At 43.0% G+C, this 14,516-nt stretch overlaps 2 protein-coding genes across 2 annotated transcripts in view; one reads left to right on the top strand and one right to left on the bottom strand.

Moving 5' to 3' along the window:
* NLRP2 (NLR family pyrin domain containing 2) overlaps positions 1 to 10,576 on the top strand; it is a 20,233-nt gene extending 9,657 nt beyond the window's left edge. The window contains exons 5-10 of the mRNA XM_006915985.1: positions 589 to 753; positions 2,333 to 2,503; positions 2,816 to 2,986; positions 5,148 to 5,318; positions 8,224 to 8,394; positions 10,438 to 10,576. Coding sequence (XP_006916047.1) covers positions 589 to 753; positions 2,333 to 2,503; positions 2,816 to 2,986; positions 5,148 to 5,318; positions 8,224 to 8,394; positions 10,438 to 10,576 — 988 coding nt within the window. The remainder of the gene's footprint in view (positions 1 to 588; positions 754 to 2,332; positions 2,504 to 2,815; positions 2,987 to 5,147; positions 5,319 to 8,223; positions 8,395 to 10,437) is intronic.
* A 436-nt stretch (positions 10,577 to 11,012) lies between these two features.
* GP6 (glycoprotein VI platelet) lies at positions 11,013 to 14,270 on the bottom strand. Its single transcript, XM_025049653.1, has 4 exons — positions 13,943 to 14,270; positions 13,142 to 13,195; positions 11,903 to 11,953; positions 11,013 to 11,401 (listed from the first exon to the last, which is right to left on the bottom strand). The coding sequence occupies exons 1-4, from the start codon at positions 14,268 to 14,270 to the stop codon at positions 11,142 to 11,144; spliced, it is 693 nt and encodes a 230-aa protein (XP_024905421.1). The 3' UTR covers positions 11,013 to 11,141.
* Positions 14,271 to 14,516: the final 246 nt, after the last annotated feature.

Here is a 14,516-nt window from a genome sequence, read left to right as displayed (position 1 = left end):
TTGCTACCACATCAGGGAAAAGAGATATTATCCTTACCTTTTTCAACAAGCCATAGAACATCTTTTGTCTGGAGTGATAGCTTATGATTGACTTCTCTTTGGCAGAAATCTGAGATGACTAAAGAAACTGGAACTTCTAATAGTTTCTAAAATGAGTTGTTAGTCAAGGGGTACAGAGTTTCAGACATGCAAGATGAATAAGTTCTGGAGACCTAATGAACAGCAATGCGATGGCAGTTAACACTACTGCATTGTACACTTGAAACTTGCTAAGAAAATTTATCTTAAACATTCTCACCACACACACACACACACACACACACAAAACAGGAAATGATAACTATAAGAGGTGATAGCTATGCTCATTAGCTTGATTGTGGCAACGACCTCATCAGGTACATGTGTATCAAAACATTAAGTTGTGCACCTTAAATATATGCAATTTTTATTTGTCAATAATACCTCAATAAAGGCAAAATATATGAAAAATAGTTTCTAACATTTAAACATGCTGCAGCCCTATGTTACTACGTATATGCAGCATAGGTATGGGAACTCAAGATCTCACCTTCGTTTTATTTGTCCTAGCCTCAAAAACATTTCTCCAGCTGACGCTTACCAGAAGTTCTGCATCATTTTTTGTGGTCACAAGACCCTAACACACCTGACTCTTCAAGGAAACGACCAAAACAATATGCTTCCCTCATTGTGTGAGGTCTTGAGGCACCCAAAATGTAATCTGAAGTATCTCAGGTATGTCTCGCCATTGCTAAGAACTCTCAGCAAACAAACAGAACTGCTACACACCTATCCAGCAATTCTGTGTAAATTAGAGGCAGGGGTGGGGGGAATCACTTTTTCTGATTGGAAACAATACCACTTAGGGCACATGTTTCAGAATAGGAAATGCGCTGAAGTTTAGTTTCCACTTCTGTTGATCAATGAACAATCTAGACAACTGTACATAACAGCCCTGAGTCCAAGAAACTCCCAGAAACAGGATATCATCCTCAATCAGGGATCATTTGTCTATGGTTCCTGTTTCTCCTACATCATGATTCATGATATCAGCTGCTGGCCTCATCTTTCCCAGAGGGGAAACTTCAGGAAAACCAGGTTTCCCTTCCCTGGCCGTCCCCTGGTTTGAGAGAGTCCCCTTGGGAAGTTCTCCATGTGGTTGCTCCGGTGACAATTATAACTCATCATCGGGTTTCATTGATCACATGGCCACATTCAAGTAGTAATAGGTACACTATTAGTCTCAATAGGTGACCTATTAGTCTCAACTTGTGGCTCTTCCTCTACTGACATGATCTTGAGCTATTTAAGTCTGCTCGCCATCAGTAGCATGGAATGATGCACATCTCACGAGGACTTGGGAACTGAGTGCAACCATATCCAAGCATATATGAATTCATCACTGACCAGGATTCACCAGGAAAATACATTGTGTCATTTAGAGATTTGAGTCACTAATTTGTTTCTCAACGAATAAATGAATACCCAAAATGGAAGGAGACACGATGCCATATAAGTTTGGCTTATTTTATTGGAAGCAGTTAACATTCTACTTTGTGTTCCAGTTCCCTGTGGTTCCTCTATTATAGTGGAGACTCTAAGAGAAGAAAGTGTTTTAGCTGAATTTTTGTGGATTTTAGCTCTGTGGCATATATTTCACTTGTGAATTTCATGTGAATTATCAATTTTGCACACTCAACATGAGGGTATGACTTATTGCCAGCTTAAAGATGGAAATGAGGTTTCAGAAATTCAGGTAACTTGACCACATATTCATACATAGTAAATGGAAGAACCAGAAATTTTTAGAAACCTCTCACTCCAGTGGCTACAATGATACACATAATGTTCCAATGAAATTTCACTTGCCCATAATGAGAATATCCATCTCCAGGGGTGGGATGTAGCTGCCATTGTTGCATGATATGCTTGATTGGCTGGATTTCTAAACAACTAGTTTTCAACATGTGGTTTCAAGACCAAAGGCGACAGCAAGTTCACCTGGGGACTTGTTAAAATCCAAATCCTTGGGTTTCACCCAGATCTTCTCAGTCAGATTCTGGGTATATGGCCCAAGAATTTATTTTAACATACCTTCCAGGTGATTGCAGGGCACCTTAAAACATAGGTCACTGGACTGTACATGCAGGGTTTCTGAGGGTTGGCATTTCTAAGGACGGTGACGCTGCTGGTTCAGGGACCACCCTTTGACAACTGTGCTCCAGGGTGTAACACGTGGAGGGGAGTGAGGGAGGAAACTGGAGACAGCCACTGACATTTGGGTCTCAAGGACTTGTTCCCGTTTCCCCTGCAGGTTGGTGTCCTGTTCTGCCACCACTCAGCAGTGGGCTGATTTGTCCTCCTCCCTCGAAATGAACCAGTCCCTCATATGTTTGAACCTCATGGCAAATGAGCTCCTGGATGAGGGCGCCAAGTTGCTGTACATGACCTTGAGACACCCAAAGTGCTTTCTGCAGAGGCTGTTGTAAGTCTCTCCTGTCTTCCCGTGGAGTGTCTTCATTTTAGGTCTGGGGCCACATAGAGGGGAGCCATGGTGACACTCATATTTGCTGGACAGCCCTTATGGAACTTCCTACTGATGGAGACACCTGGTTTCTGTTTTTGGTCCCATGCGTCTCATCCTTCTCTCATTCCTGTTTTACCAGCACATGATTGAGGGAGGGAGCGGTTTAACTAGACAGGCTGAAGCTGAGGACTCGAGCATCTGGAGACAGCCAGGGAAGTTGGGCTGTGGAGATGTTCTCACCATCTTGCCATGGGTGTGGTGCTTTTGCAGATTGGAAGACTGTGATCTTACAGGAGCCTATTGCAAGGAGCTCTCTTCTGCTTTGATTGTCAACCAGAGGCTGACACACCTGTGCTTGGCCAAGAATGCTCTCGGGAATCATGGGGTGAAACTGCTGTGCGAGGGCTTGAGTTACCCCGAATGTCAGCTACAGACCCTGGTGTAAGTCCCTGTTGGCTGTGCACATGTGTGTGTGTGCATATACAGGATTCCGTAGGACAGCTGCAAGCACTTAATAATTTCTCTGAATACCCCAAATATAATGCTGATGGTTAGATCTGGTGATACCTGGGGAGAGAGTAAGAGAAAAAAGTTACAAGTGGTGTTAATATTCTATATGAATTTGGAGAATATAGGTTATTTCCAGGTTTGATTTTGTGTGTGTGTTCTTGGAACTTTATAACATAAACTCTACCTGTGGTTGGGTGTAGATGATGTTATTTGCCAATAAGCTTAATATAACCCACCTGTAAATGCTGAAATCATAGGACAAATTTTTAGGCAGGACTTGGGGCTGCACTGTTTCTATTCAGAGATTCTCATCATCGTTAATATGGCTGGTGTTCTTGCTGTCTACAAAACCACCACCAAAAGTTAGTAACTGTCAACTTTTCCTATAAACTAGGTTTAATTTCAGCTGTACCTTAAGGCACCCAGTCTCTGATAAATATGCATGCACTTCAAATTTCATGCAATATTTAGTTCACAGTTAGAGAGGGAGAAGGAAAGGATTTTTTCCCTAGCTATCTAAGCCCCCAAACCCTATAACAATATAAAGTTCCATAGAGGATAAGATGCTACTCAACCACTAGCCCTTTCTTCAAATCAAATTATGTTAAAAGTTGCTTCCATCCAAGGCAAAGGAAAAATAAAATAGTGATGGTCAACACTTGTTAAGCACCTACTATGTGCCAGACATTATGCTGGCCAGATTTTGTTCCATTGAATCTTTCAGCCTCATGAAACAATTCCTCATTTCTCCCAGTTTGCAGACAAGAAAACAGAAGCTTAGACATTAAACCTCATCAACTTTGCCTCCCTGTAGAAGGTATGAATCTCAGAAAACACAGATAAACTTTTTTCTTCCTAAAGCTCAACTGTTTTTTTTTTGTTTGTTTGTTTGTTTTTTTGTAATCCATACTCACCTCCCTATTTTGCTAAGTGTTCAAAGCTTAATTTGCTTGGGGCTTCCTTTGTTACCCCACAGTTACGGAAGTTCTTATAAATTTATAAATTACCAGGCCATATTGGTCTCTTTCGGTGCACGTAGGTCAGCCTCAAATATGTCGTCCACCCCTATTGTCCCTCCAGGCCCTATGGCCCCTTGCTGGGGAACAAAGACACTAAAGCTGCCTGTGGTCCCACATCCCTGGATATATCACATGGCCATTATTCCCTGGGATCTGGCCATACCACAGGGAGTCTTTGTAGAAGCCAAGGTCTGTATAGTCATTTAGAGTTTATTAAAATCAAAAGGCAGCTCTGCGGGTATCCTACTGCTGCTGTAACAAATTATCACAACTTCATTGGTGTAACACAATTTTATAGTTCCTTAGGTCCAATACACATCTCACAGAGATAAAACCCAAGTGTCAGTGGGGCTGTGTCTCTTTCTGGACATTCTAGGAAGAAATCCATTTATTTGCTCATCCAGGTTGTTGACAGAATTTGGTTCTTTGTGGTTATAACTCTGAGGTCCCTGTGTCCTTCTTCTAAAAGCCATTGCATTTCTAGGTCCATGGTCTTCTCCTTCCATCTTCAAAGCCAGCAATGGTGGGTGGAGTGCTCACGAGGCTAAAATCAAGGTGTTAGCAGGACTATGTTCCTTCTGGAGGCTCCAGGGGAGAATCCATATCCTTATCTTTTCCAGTGTCTAGAAGCACCTGTGTCCCTCAGCTTGTGGCCCCTTCTTCCACCTTCAAAGCCAGTACATAGTATCTTCAAATTTCCCTCTGTCTCTCTCATCACATCTCTCCCTGCTGGTTTCAACTATTGGCTCTTTCTTATAAGAGGTCCTTGTGATTACATTGAGCCCACTGGGTAGTCTCCCCATCTCAAGATCTTTAACTCAATCATGTCTGTGAAGTCCCATTTTCATGGAATATTACGTATTTACAGAGACCAGAAGGTAAGATGCAGACATCTTTGGTGGGGACAAGAAGGACATTATTCTGTCTGCCACGCCACCCCATGATTTCATTTCCATGTGTCCATTGTCTCTAAGTTTGTCTGAAACCTATGACTTGAGGTCAACGATCATGGTTTGGATGGATCACACCATTGAGAACTAATACTTTTTTTTCTTCGTGTGAATAATTTGTAGGCTGTACTACTGCAACATAACTAGTGATGGCTGCGTTAATCTCTCAGTGCTTCTCCAACAAAATTCAAACCTTACACACCTGGACCTGGGGCTAAATCACATCGGAATTACTGGACTGAAGTTTCTGTGCGAGTCCTTGAAAACACCGCTGTGTAACCTAAGATGTCTGTGGTGAGTTGTGATTTTTAAATTTAATCTGTATTTGAAACAAAATCTCAGTGTAGCACGTTTCCCTCACAGCTCTAATACAAAAGACTGAAATAAATTCAATCATGTATTTTTTCCCCCTCTTTAACCATTATAGTTTGAACAGCAATATAGTTTGAAATTAGGAAGCGTGATACCTCCCACTTCCACTCCTGACTCATGGATGTTGCCGTTTCCCCTTAAGAACTGGATCTCTGAAGGCGAGGTGTTCCCTCCCACATGCTTGAGGCGTGCACCTGGGGCCTGGAGCACCCGGGGCCTGGCACACCCGGGGTATGGTCCATGGCTCCACCTGGGGCACAAACCCAGGACCTTCTGCATGCAAAGCAGACATTCTAACCACTACACTATGGAGCCACCCATGTATTTTTTAAAAATCCAATAGGATAGTATTTTTCACGCACACCAAAAAAAATTTAAATCCCAAAATTCATAAAGAACTGCAAAAGATGTCAAATAGACAAAGCAACTCTGACAAAGAACAAAGCTGGAGGCATCACACTTCCTTATTTCAAACTATATTGCTGTTCAAACTATAATGATTGAAACAGTATCGTACTGGCTTAAAAACAGATGCACAGGTCAATGGGACAGAGTAAAGAGCCCAGATGTCTGTGGTGAGTTGTGAACATACCCCCACATGTATGTTCATCTCATCTTTGACAAGGGCACCAAGAATACTCAATGAGGAAAAGATAGTCTCTTTAATAAATAATGTTGGTAAAACTGGATAAACGCATGCAAAAGATGAAATTGGACCCATACACTATACACAAAAATAAATTCAAAGTGGGTTAGAGACTTGAACATAAGACCTGAAACCATAAAACTCTTAGAAGAAAACAAGAAAAAAGCTCCTTGGCATTGGCTCTGGAAATGATTTTTTTGGATGGGATGACAAAAGCATAGGCAATAAAAGCAAAAATAAACCAGTGAGACTTTGTCAAACTAAAAAGCTTCTTATAATAGAGAAAACAATTACCAAAATAAAAAGGCAACCTACAGAATGGGAGGAAATATTTCAAATCATATATCTGATAAGAGGCTAATATCCAAAATATATAAAGAATTTATAGAACTCAATAGCAAAGAAGAAAAATGGGGAGGAGGAAGGGGAGGGGGAGAAGGAGAAGCCCTATAAGAAAGTGGGCAGAGGACCTGAATTGATGTTTTTCTAAAGAGGACAGACAAATGGCCAACAGGTACATGAAAAGATGCTCAACATCAGTCATTATCAGGGAATTGCAAATTAAACCACAATGAGATATCACCTCACTCCTGTCAAAATGGCCATCATCAAAAACCAACAAATAACAAGTACTGGCGAGGATGTGGAGAAAAGGGAATCCTCATGCACTGTTGGTGGGATTGCAAATTGGTGCAGCCTCTATGGAAAACAGTATGGAAATTCCTTTAAAATTAAAAATAGGACTGCCTTATGACCCAGCAATCCCTCTTCTGGGTATTTATCTCAAAGAAATGAAAGCAAGATCTCAAAGAGATATCTGCACCCTAATGATTATTGCAGCATTATTCATAGTAGCCAAAGTGTATAAATAACCCAAGTGTCTGTCAACAGATGAATGGCTAAAGAAGATGTAGTAGAGAGAGGGCGAGATAAAGGAAGAGGGAGAAGGGAGTAAGGGAGGAATACTATTCCGCCATGAGAAAGAAGAAAATCAATGTTTCCACCACAAAACACTGATAATTGTGTATCGAGAAGGAGATGTTAGCTAACGCTATGGTGGGGAACCACCGGTGGCTATCATTCCTGGTATGTACCTGTTATGTATCAGTGGGATTGTGTACCTGGTATGTACCTGGTATGTACCTGGTATGCAAGAGCAGTGATGCCAATGGTGATGACAGCCTCTCAATCACATGCATTGCTGGCATAGAAAAGGGTGGCTGTGCTTCATCCGGTCAGCTGTGACTTCTGGCAATATGATCTCAGTTACATATTCTAGGAAATAGTCATATCCATCAGAAAAGATGATTATAATAATGAAACATGCATATGCATTATTTAACCATATGCCAGGAAGTAATGTTTAATATTATGTTTAGACTCTTCTAAGTCCTAGAGTAAACTTAAATGCCTGACTTATTCTCTTACCTAAAAAGATTATTTTATTTACTGAGAACAAAATCCATCATGCATCATATTTTATTCCTTTTTCATTTCAAATATCAAGTCCAATCCTTTTTTGAAATCCTGCTACCCCTTCAAGATATCTAGAATCTGTTCTCTACTCCACACACATCCTAATAACATGTGGGTTGCTCTAGTACCTTCAAATTAGTCTGTATTCTGCCTTCTTTTTTCCCCTACAGTTTTTCAACCAAGCAGTAGGACTAACTTTGAAGGTGTAACTCTTGCCACACTTCTGATCTGTTGTCGCCCGTTTCATTCCGAGTAAAATTCTAAATTTACAATGGCCTAAGGGCTTTATGTGAGCTGGCCCCTCTTATCCATGACCTCATCTCCTGCAGGCCCCCTGGCTCACTCTCAAGCTGGCTGCCTTGATATTGTTTTACATGCTAACCATATGCAACCCCAGGGCCTTTGTACAAGCTATTATTCTGCCTTGGGAGCTTCTACTCCAGATATCTCTACGCTCATTCTCTTTACCCCTTCAGATCTTCCTCAAGCATTATAGCTAGCACTCCTAGCTGTTCCCTATACCCCTTGCCCTTCATAACCCTGACTCATATAGGGCACACTGCATTCCTTGCTGTTTCCCATTACCAGATGTACTCTGAAGGAGAGACATTGTTGGATTCCCAACACCCCCCAGCGTGCCTAGTGTATAGGATGGTACTAGTAAGCACTGGTTGTACATAATGAACTTTTGTGTTTTTCCCATAGGTTATGGGGATGTGCCATCACCCCTTTGAGTTGTGCCGACCTCTCATCTGCCCTTAGCAGCAACCAGAACCTGATCACTCTTGACCTGGGCCAGAATTCCTTGGGGTATAGTGGAGTAAAGATGCTGTGTGATGCGCTGAAACGTCAAAGCTGCCCACTCCGGACACTCAGGTATCATCTTTCCATGCCATACAGTGTTTTTTCTGTGATCATAGGCTTTGGGGGAGTACAAAGTATAGGAATTTTTTGTAGGCATCTATTGTGAACATTCAGTTTTTGTCCATTGATGTTTGCTCACCAGATAACTCTAAGGTCTATTCCTTCTGTTGCTTTGGCGGGTAAGATGAGCCAAAAGGTGAGACTAAAACTCAATCTGAAACCAAGAAGCTGGATTTAGGGCTCATCTGAGTGAGAGAGAGTTAGGGTGGCCAACCACTGTCTCGTTAGAGAATCAAATTGCAGCTCTCATATGGTGCTTTTACAAAGAGTTTGTTTTAAAGCTGTATTGGCTACAGAGGTCCAGAGGGTCAATGTCAACCTTAGAAGCATGTTCTCTGGAGTAAGTCCACTGTCTAATGAGAATAGTCTGTGATTGTAAACACTATCACCAACAGGCCATCATTCACTGGCTTCTCAGAGCCAGCTGTCATTGAGTTCTGTTGTTTACTTGCTACCGTGGCAACAAAGAACCATAAAACTCAGAACGAGATGTCAAATCCTCACAAAGACAACATTGGAGCTGTTTTCTTAGACCAGTCAGACATTCTTTCCTGGGCCTTTGAATCTCGAAATGAGTGATTCAAGGGGGAACCTTGTTTCTGAACCGTAGATTCTAGAAAGGCACAGATGCCCCAGCCCTGCACTTTCAAGATTTGGTGCTTAGTTCTTTGATTCTATTAGCTACCCCATATCCTTCTGATAAGCCCTTCTACATTAACTGGAGTCACTTTCTCTTGCTCACAGCCAAAGAACCCTAACATCACACCTCATTCTTAGAGCAACACATTTAGATCTTCTGTGTGGTTCTTCACACCTGTTTTTCATTTCTTCAACACTTTTGGCTAGACACAGATCTTCTGTGGGAATTATTTTGTTCTTTGGCAATGGACCATGACCAACCTCTAACAATCATTCATAAACACAATTACATTTAACTCTGGAGGGTCATGTTTAAAATATTTTGAAGCTAGTTGGCCCTTATTCTAGCCAAAGTTATTTCAATGGCTGACAAGATATCTACTCAAGCTAGTTTAAGATTGTATGGGTAGGTTGGACTCTTTGGGTTTTTTTTTTTTCCTAGCTTTATCGAGGTATAATTGATAAATGAAAATTATATATATTTAAGGTTTACAGTGTGATGTTTTGATATATCTATACATTAAGTCATCACTACAATCAAACCAATTAATATATTCATCACCCCACATGGTTACCTTTTTTGGTGTGTGGTAAGAACTCATGAGAACTACTCTCTTAGCAAATTTCAAGTGTACAATAGGGTATTGTTACCTATAGTCACCATGCTGTGCATTAGATCCTCAGAACGTATTCATCCTATAACCAAAAGTTTGGCACATGGATGTATCATGAATCTTGAACAACAAAACAATAATTAATACACTAGCAGGACTACAGTGCCAATGAGAAACATGGCAGCTAATATCATTGGTCTCTTATTTTTAATACATATTTGTGCTTTAATTTTGCCTTCCCTTCTCCCTCTTCCCATTTCCATATATGCATGGCTGAATATGGTTACCAAGAGCCGAACACTAGAAATGAGATTGCTATCCATTGTACAGTAAATAAGCAGTTTTTAGCTAGTATCACGTTGCCAGGGTGGATAAAAAGCTTGTCTGGCTGACTTGGTTTAAGTGTGGATGTCTCATACTACTAGGGTCCACCTAGTAGAAGTCATCAAAGTGACTTACAGAGTAGGTAGGTATTATAGCTATGTCACATCTATCAATTCTGTCTCTTACCATCCAACGCTACACTACGGCTTTATACCATTACAATGTTAATGTGATATCATCTCTTTTTCCCTATCAAAGTGATATGGAACTCTATTTGGCAGCGTAGAATAATAAGCAAAGGTGGCCTCTACTCTGCAAATCCCTAAAGTATGAGAGATACTTACAGGTACTTGGGGGTTTGAAGTGAATCTCCTTGAAGCAACAAGAAATCTTTTTTTATCCCCCATCATACTACCAGGTTGAAAATAGATAAATCTGATGCTCAACTCCAGAGGCTTCTAGAAGAAATCAAAGAAAGCAACCCACATCTGACTATTGAGAGAGATAATCAAGACCCAAAAAATAAAAGACCTTCTTCTCATGACTTTATTTTCTGAATCCCCCTGGAGTCACTCATTCTCCAGTCAAGCCATGGATGGATCTTTAAAATGATGAACTTCCTGTGAAACCTCTCAGTGACTTTAGCTACTGAGCCAGGTGATATTTGGTTGTGTCTCTGGCTTACATAAACATGCACAAGTCACTCAATGTTGTTATGGATGAAGTGTCTATATCACGAGCATGTCAAGAGAAATAAAAGTGGAAGCATTCATGAAGGAGGTTGCATTTATTAATGGATTCTGACCATACGTCAAGGTCAGTCTGGAACCCATATTAGAGAAGGTAGAAGAAAGAGGTCAGTATGATATCCGGTGAGGGTGCTTTAAGATCCCCAATGTGCAAGACACCAGTGAGGAGGCTTCGGCGTCCACTGGATTCCCTCTGTCCCAAACAGGGCGTCCTTGGACAGAAAGCCAAATGGACATTGACCCAATAGCTCCTTATTGGAGCCCCGAGAAGAGACACTCCTGGCCCTCCTTTTTCATAGCCATAGCCTCTGTCCTCTTGCTCTCACACTCTACACACACTCTAAGTCCCCTCCCCACTCCCATGACTTGCCTCTTAAATACCATCAAGCCTTGGAGTTCTAACAGTGGCCTCAAGGTTAGGACTGTCTGGTCGCCCCCTGTCCTGACAACTGTGTGATTTCTGGGTCTTCGGGTGGGTTGGGAGTGGCCTGTGGATGCCTCCGACCCGATGCAGTAGGGGCTTCTTTCGGCTATGCCAGTCCTCCACCAGGAGACCCGCCAAGAGTATTAGGACTGCAGCCCCCAGGCATATGCGGACAAGATTGCCCCTTGAGTACTGCCAGCCAGCAAGACCTGGGGAATGAAGAGACAGAAGCGAGTGAAGGAGCCCTGCTCCAGGACCCACTCCAAGCCACGTCTTGGGTTTTTTACAGCCAGATCTCTCCTCTGAGATCCCATCATTCACTGCTAGCTAGGCTTCCAGTCTCCTTCCTAAAGGGTCCCTTCCCTCTTTGCCAGGGTCGGAGCTAGATAAGCCCAATTCCCTAAGTATACCCTCTTCCATACTCCCCTCCCCACACACAGACACCACCTGGTTATTTGGCTAACCATGGAAGAGAAGATTGTTATAAGGGGTGAGGGAAGAGAGAATTTCTCTAGAATATCTCCACCTTCCCACCTAGTCTTATTGCCCAGTTCTGAACTCCATGTACTAACAGTTCCCCTCTCCTTACAACTTTGCACACCAGGGCCCAGGATCACAGAGCCGTGGCTTCCGTATGGGGAAGGCCATCAGCTTCAGGTGAAGACATGGGTGCGGGAAGGGAGAAGGCCCACAGAGGACCACTTACTCACCAGTTGGAGAGCCTGATCCCTTTGGAAAGATGGTGATATTTCTAGAAGGCTCTGGGGATCAAAAAGGGTAAGAGTGAAGCGCTGGGACCATCCCCTCCTACCCGTTCCTGCCTCAACCCTCAACACATACATTTGAGAGTTAGGGTTCTGTGGCCATAAGAAGAACATGACCTATAGAATCGGGCTGTGGAGGTTTGAATCCCAGATCCACCACTTATTAAATGCAGAGCCTCTGGTAAGAATTTAACCATCCAAGAGCCAGATTTCCCATCCGTCTACTGAAAATAATTACATCACTTGTATGCTTGTAGGTCGATATGAAAATTAAACTAAAATAGCATGTGGCGACTGGGGAAACCCAGGCAAAGGGCACATGGGGTCATTTCATATCATCTTTGCAATTTCTCATAAATCCAGATCTCAAAAAATTCAAAAATTCCAATCAAAAACACACACAGGAGCACGCCCACCTGCCTGCTGTGCCTCCTTTACCATCAGCCACCATACTGCCCTCATCCTCAGGTGTTGGCACACTCAGTCTGGGTCTTTTCAACATGCTTCTGGTTCCTTGGAATTTGGGTCGACGCTAAGACCCAGGAAATGTCAGAGAAGCCAAAGCCTAGCACAGTATTTCCAAAGGCACAGGCTGTCATGTGATTGATTCACCAGAATCAGCTAAGGTGCCTTTGAAAATGGAGGAGCACTGTGGTTCACACAAAATTTAAAGTGACAGTCCTCAGAGTGGCATTCCCCAGACCAGAAGCACCAGTATCACCTAGGAACTTGCTAGAAAGGAAAATTATTGGACCCCACCCCACACCTCTGAATCAGAAACTCTGGGGGGTCCAGAAATCTGCCTTTTATAAACCGTCCAGGTTACACTCAGGCCCGCTAATATTTGAGGATGACAGCAATGGAATCGGAGGCTCAGACATGGAGTCCAGAAACCTATAATTTTATAAGCTACTCAGATATTATTCTACACATGAGATATTATAAACCAACCCCCTGAGGCTGAATAGAAGTGGGGGTGTGGGGCAGCATAGTAAAATCTATCTACTTATTATACCCACCTTCTTTATGGGCAGAAATAAGGGATTTTTTAAATAAAGCGAACTTGAGAAAGAGACAAGTGAGTTAAATTGAGAAATTTGGACAAAGAGGAGAAAGAAAAGAAAGGGTCCGTGTACCCTGGACCCCAGACACCAGACATTCAAAGGTGAATCCCCCAGGACTTACCTGTTACAGAGGAAGGTGTTTCTGTGGATAATTGGTTGGGGGTCACAGAGGTCCCTGAGAAATCAGAAAAGGAGAGAATTCTGTGCTCTGTTAGCTGTTGGTTCTGAGCAAAAAAAAAAAAAATACATTTCTCCACTCAGATTCCTCACCTGGAAAATGAAGATAAAGCTTATATCACTGAACTGCCATGTGTGTTAAGTGGCATTTGAAAGGCACCCCTAGCACGTGCTAGGGCTAATTCATAAGGACAAGCCCTGTCTCTGCTTTTTGAACCTCAATTCTGCTCTTTTTCTAGATCTCTGTGACCTGTACCCCTACTTTGTTCCTGGGAGATGTTGGGTCCCAGGAAGAAGAGGAGGGGACAGGAACAGCAGGATAAGCTTGGGGGGGCAGGTACACCATGTGAGGGAAGGGGGTACCTAAAGAACAAAGCACAGCCCCTCCTCACCTCCCGCAGCCTTCCCGCCATGCTGGGCATGCCAGCCTTCATCCTATCACAAGGTGTTTGTTCACACAACCCCATCCACCTGCAGCCCACCCCACCTATTCCACCCACCTAGTTGGTTTGCACTCTGCCCCAAGAGTCACATCACAGTGATTGCTCAGAGACATCTCCCCTTCTCTGTTCCAACAACACTGCGCTTACCAAAGTAACGATCATACATGTGATGGACATATCTTTGACTTAAGACTGTTTGCTCTGCAAATTACTATATATACATATTATTCTCACACGTGTGTATGTGTAAAGAAGAAGATGCTGCATATTGAGGACAAAAGCTTTGGTCTGCACCCCCTTACCTGTGACCATGAGCTCCAGGGGGTCGCTAGGGGCCGACCACAGGTACGGGGATATACTGGAAAAGCTGTAGCATTGGTAGGTCCCACTGTGGGTGGGCATCGCCGAGATGATGGGAAAATTGGCCTGGTACCACCTCTCAGATCCCTTGAAGGGCCCAGTGTCCCCCTTCTTGTACAGAGCAAATTGGTCAAAACCATATTTGCTCCGACACTGCAGAGTCACGACCCCTCCTGGGGACACCACGGGGCCGGGCTGCGCTGAGAGCGAAGGCTTGTCAAAAACTCCTGGGAGAGAGGGGACTCTTGTGTTAAAGACCATGGCCAACATCTTGGCTAAGGGGTGGGAAGGTCCCCTCAGCTCCCCAAGACCTGGGAACTTTCCAGCTGTATCCATCCTGGAGAAGCCACTCTCCCTGCCACCAGCTCACAAAGTGGTTAAGGATGCATGACTAAGGTCATAGCATAGTGCCCAGGCTTAGATCCTGGTTCTGCTGCTTGGAGGCTGTGTGATCCTGGAGAGAAATTGTCCCTAATTCTGTGCTTCAATGTTCTCTACTATAAAACGGGAATGCTT

The sequence above is a fragment of the Pteropus alecto genome, unplaced genomic scaffold, assembly GCF_000325575.1.
Source record: "Pteropus alecto unplaced genomic scaffold, ASM32557v1 scaffold326, whole genome shotgun sequence".
NCBI classification, from domain to species: Eukaryota; Metazoa; Chordata; class Mammalia; order Chiroptera; family Pteropodidae; genus Pteropus; species Pteropus alecto.
Note: the sequence above shows the minus strand (reverse complement) of the source record. Positions and strands in the feature narration are given on the sequence as shown.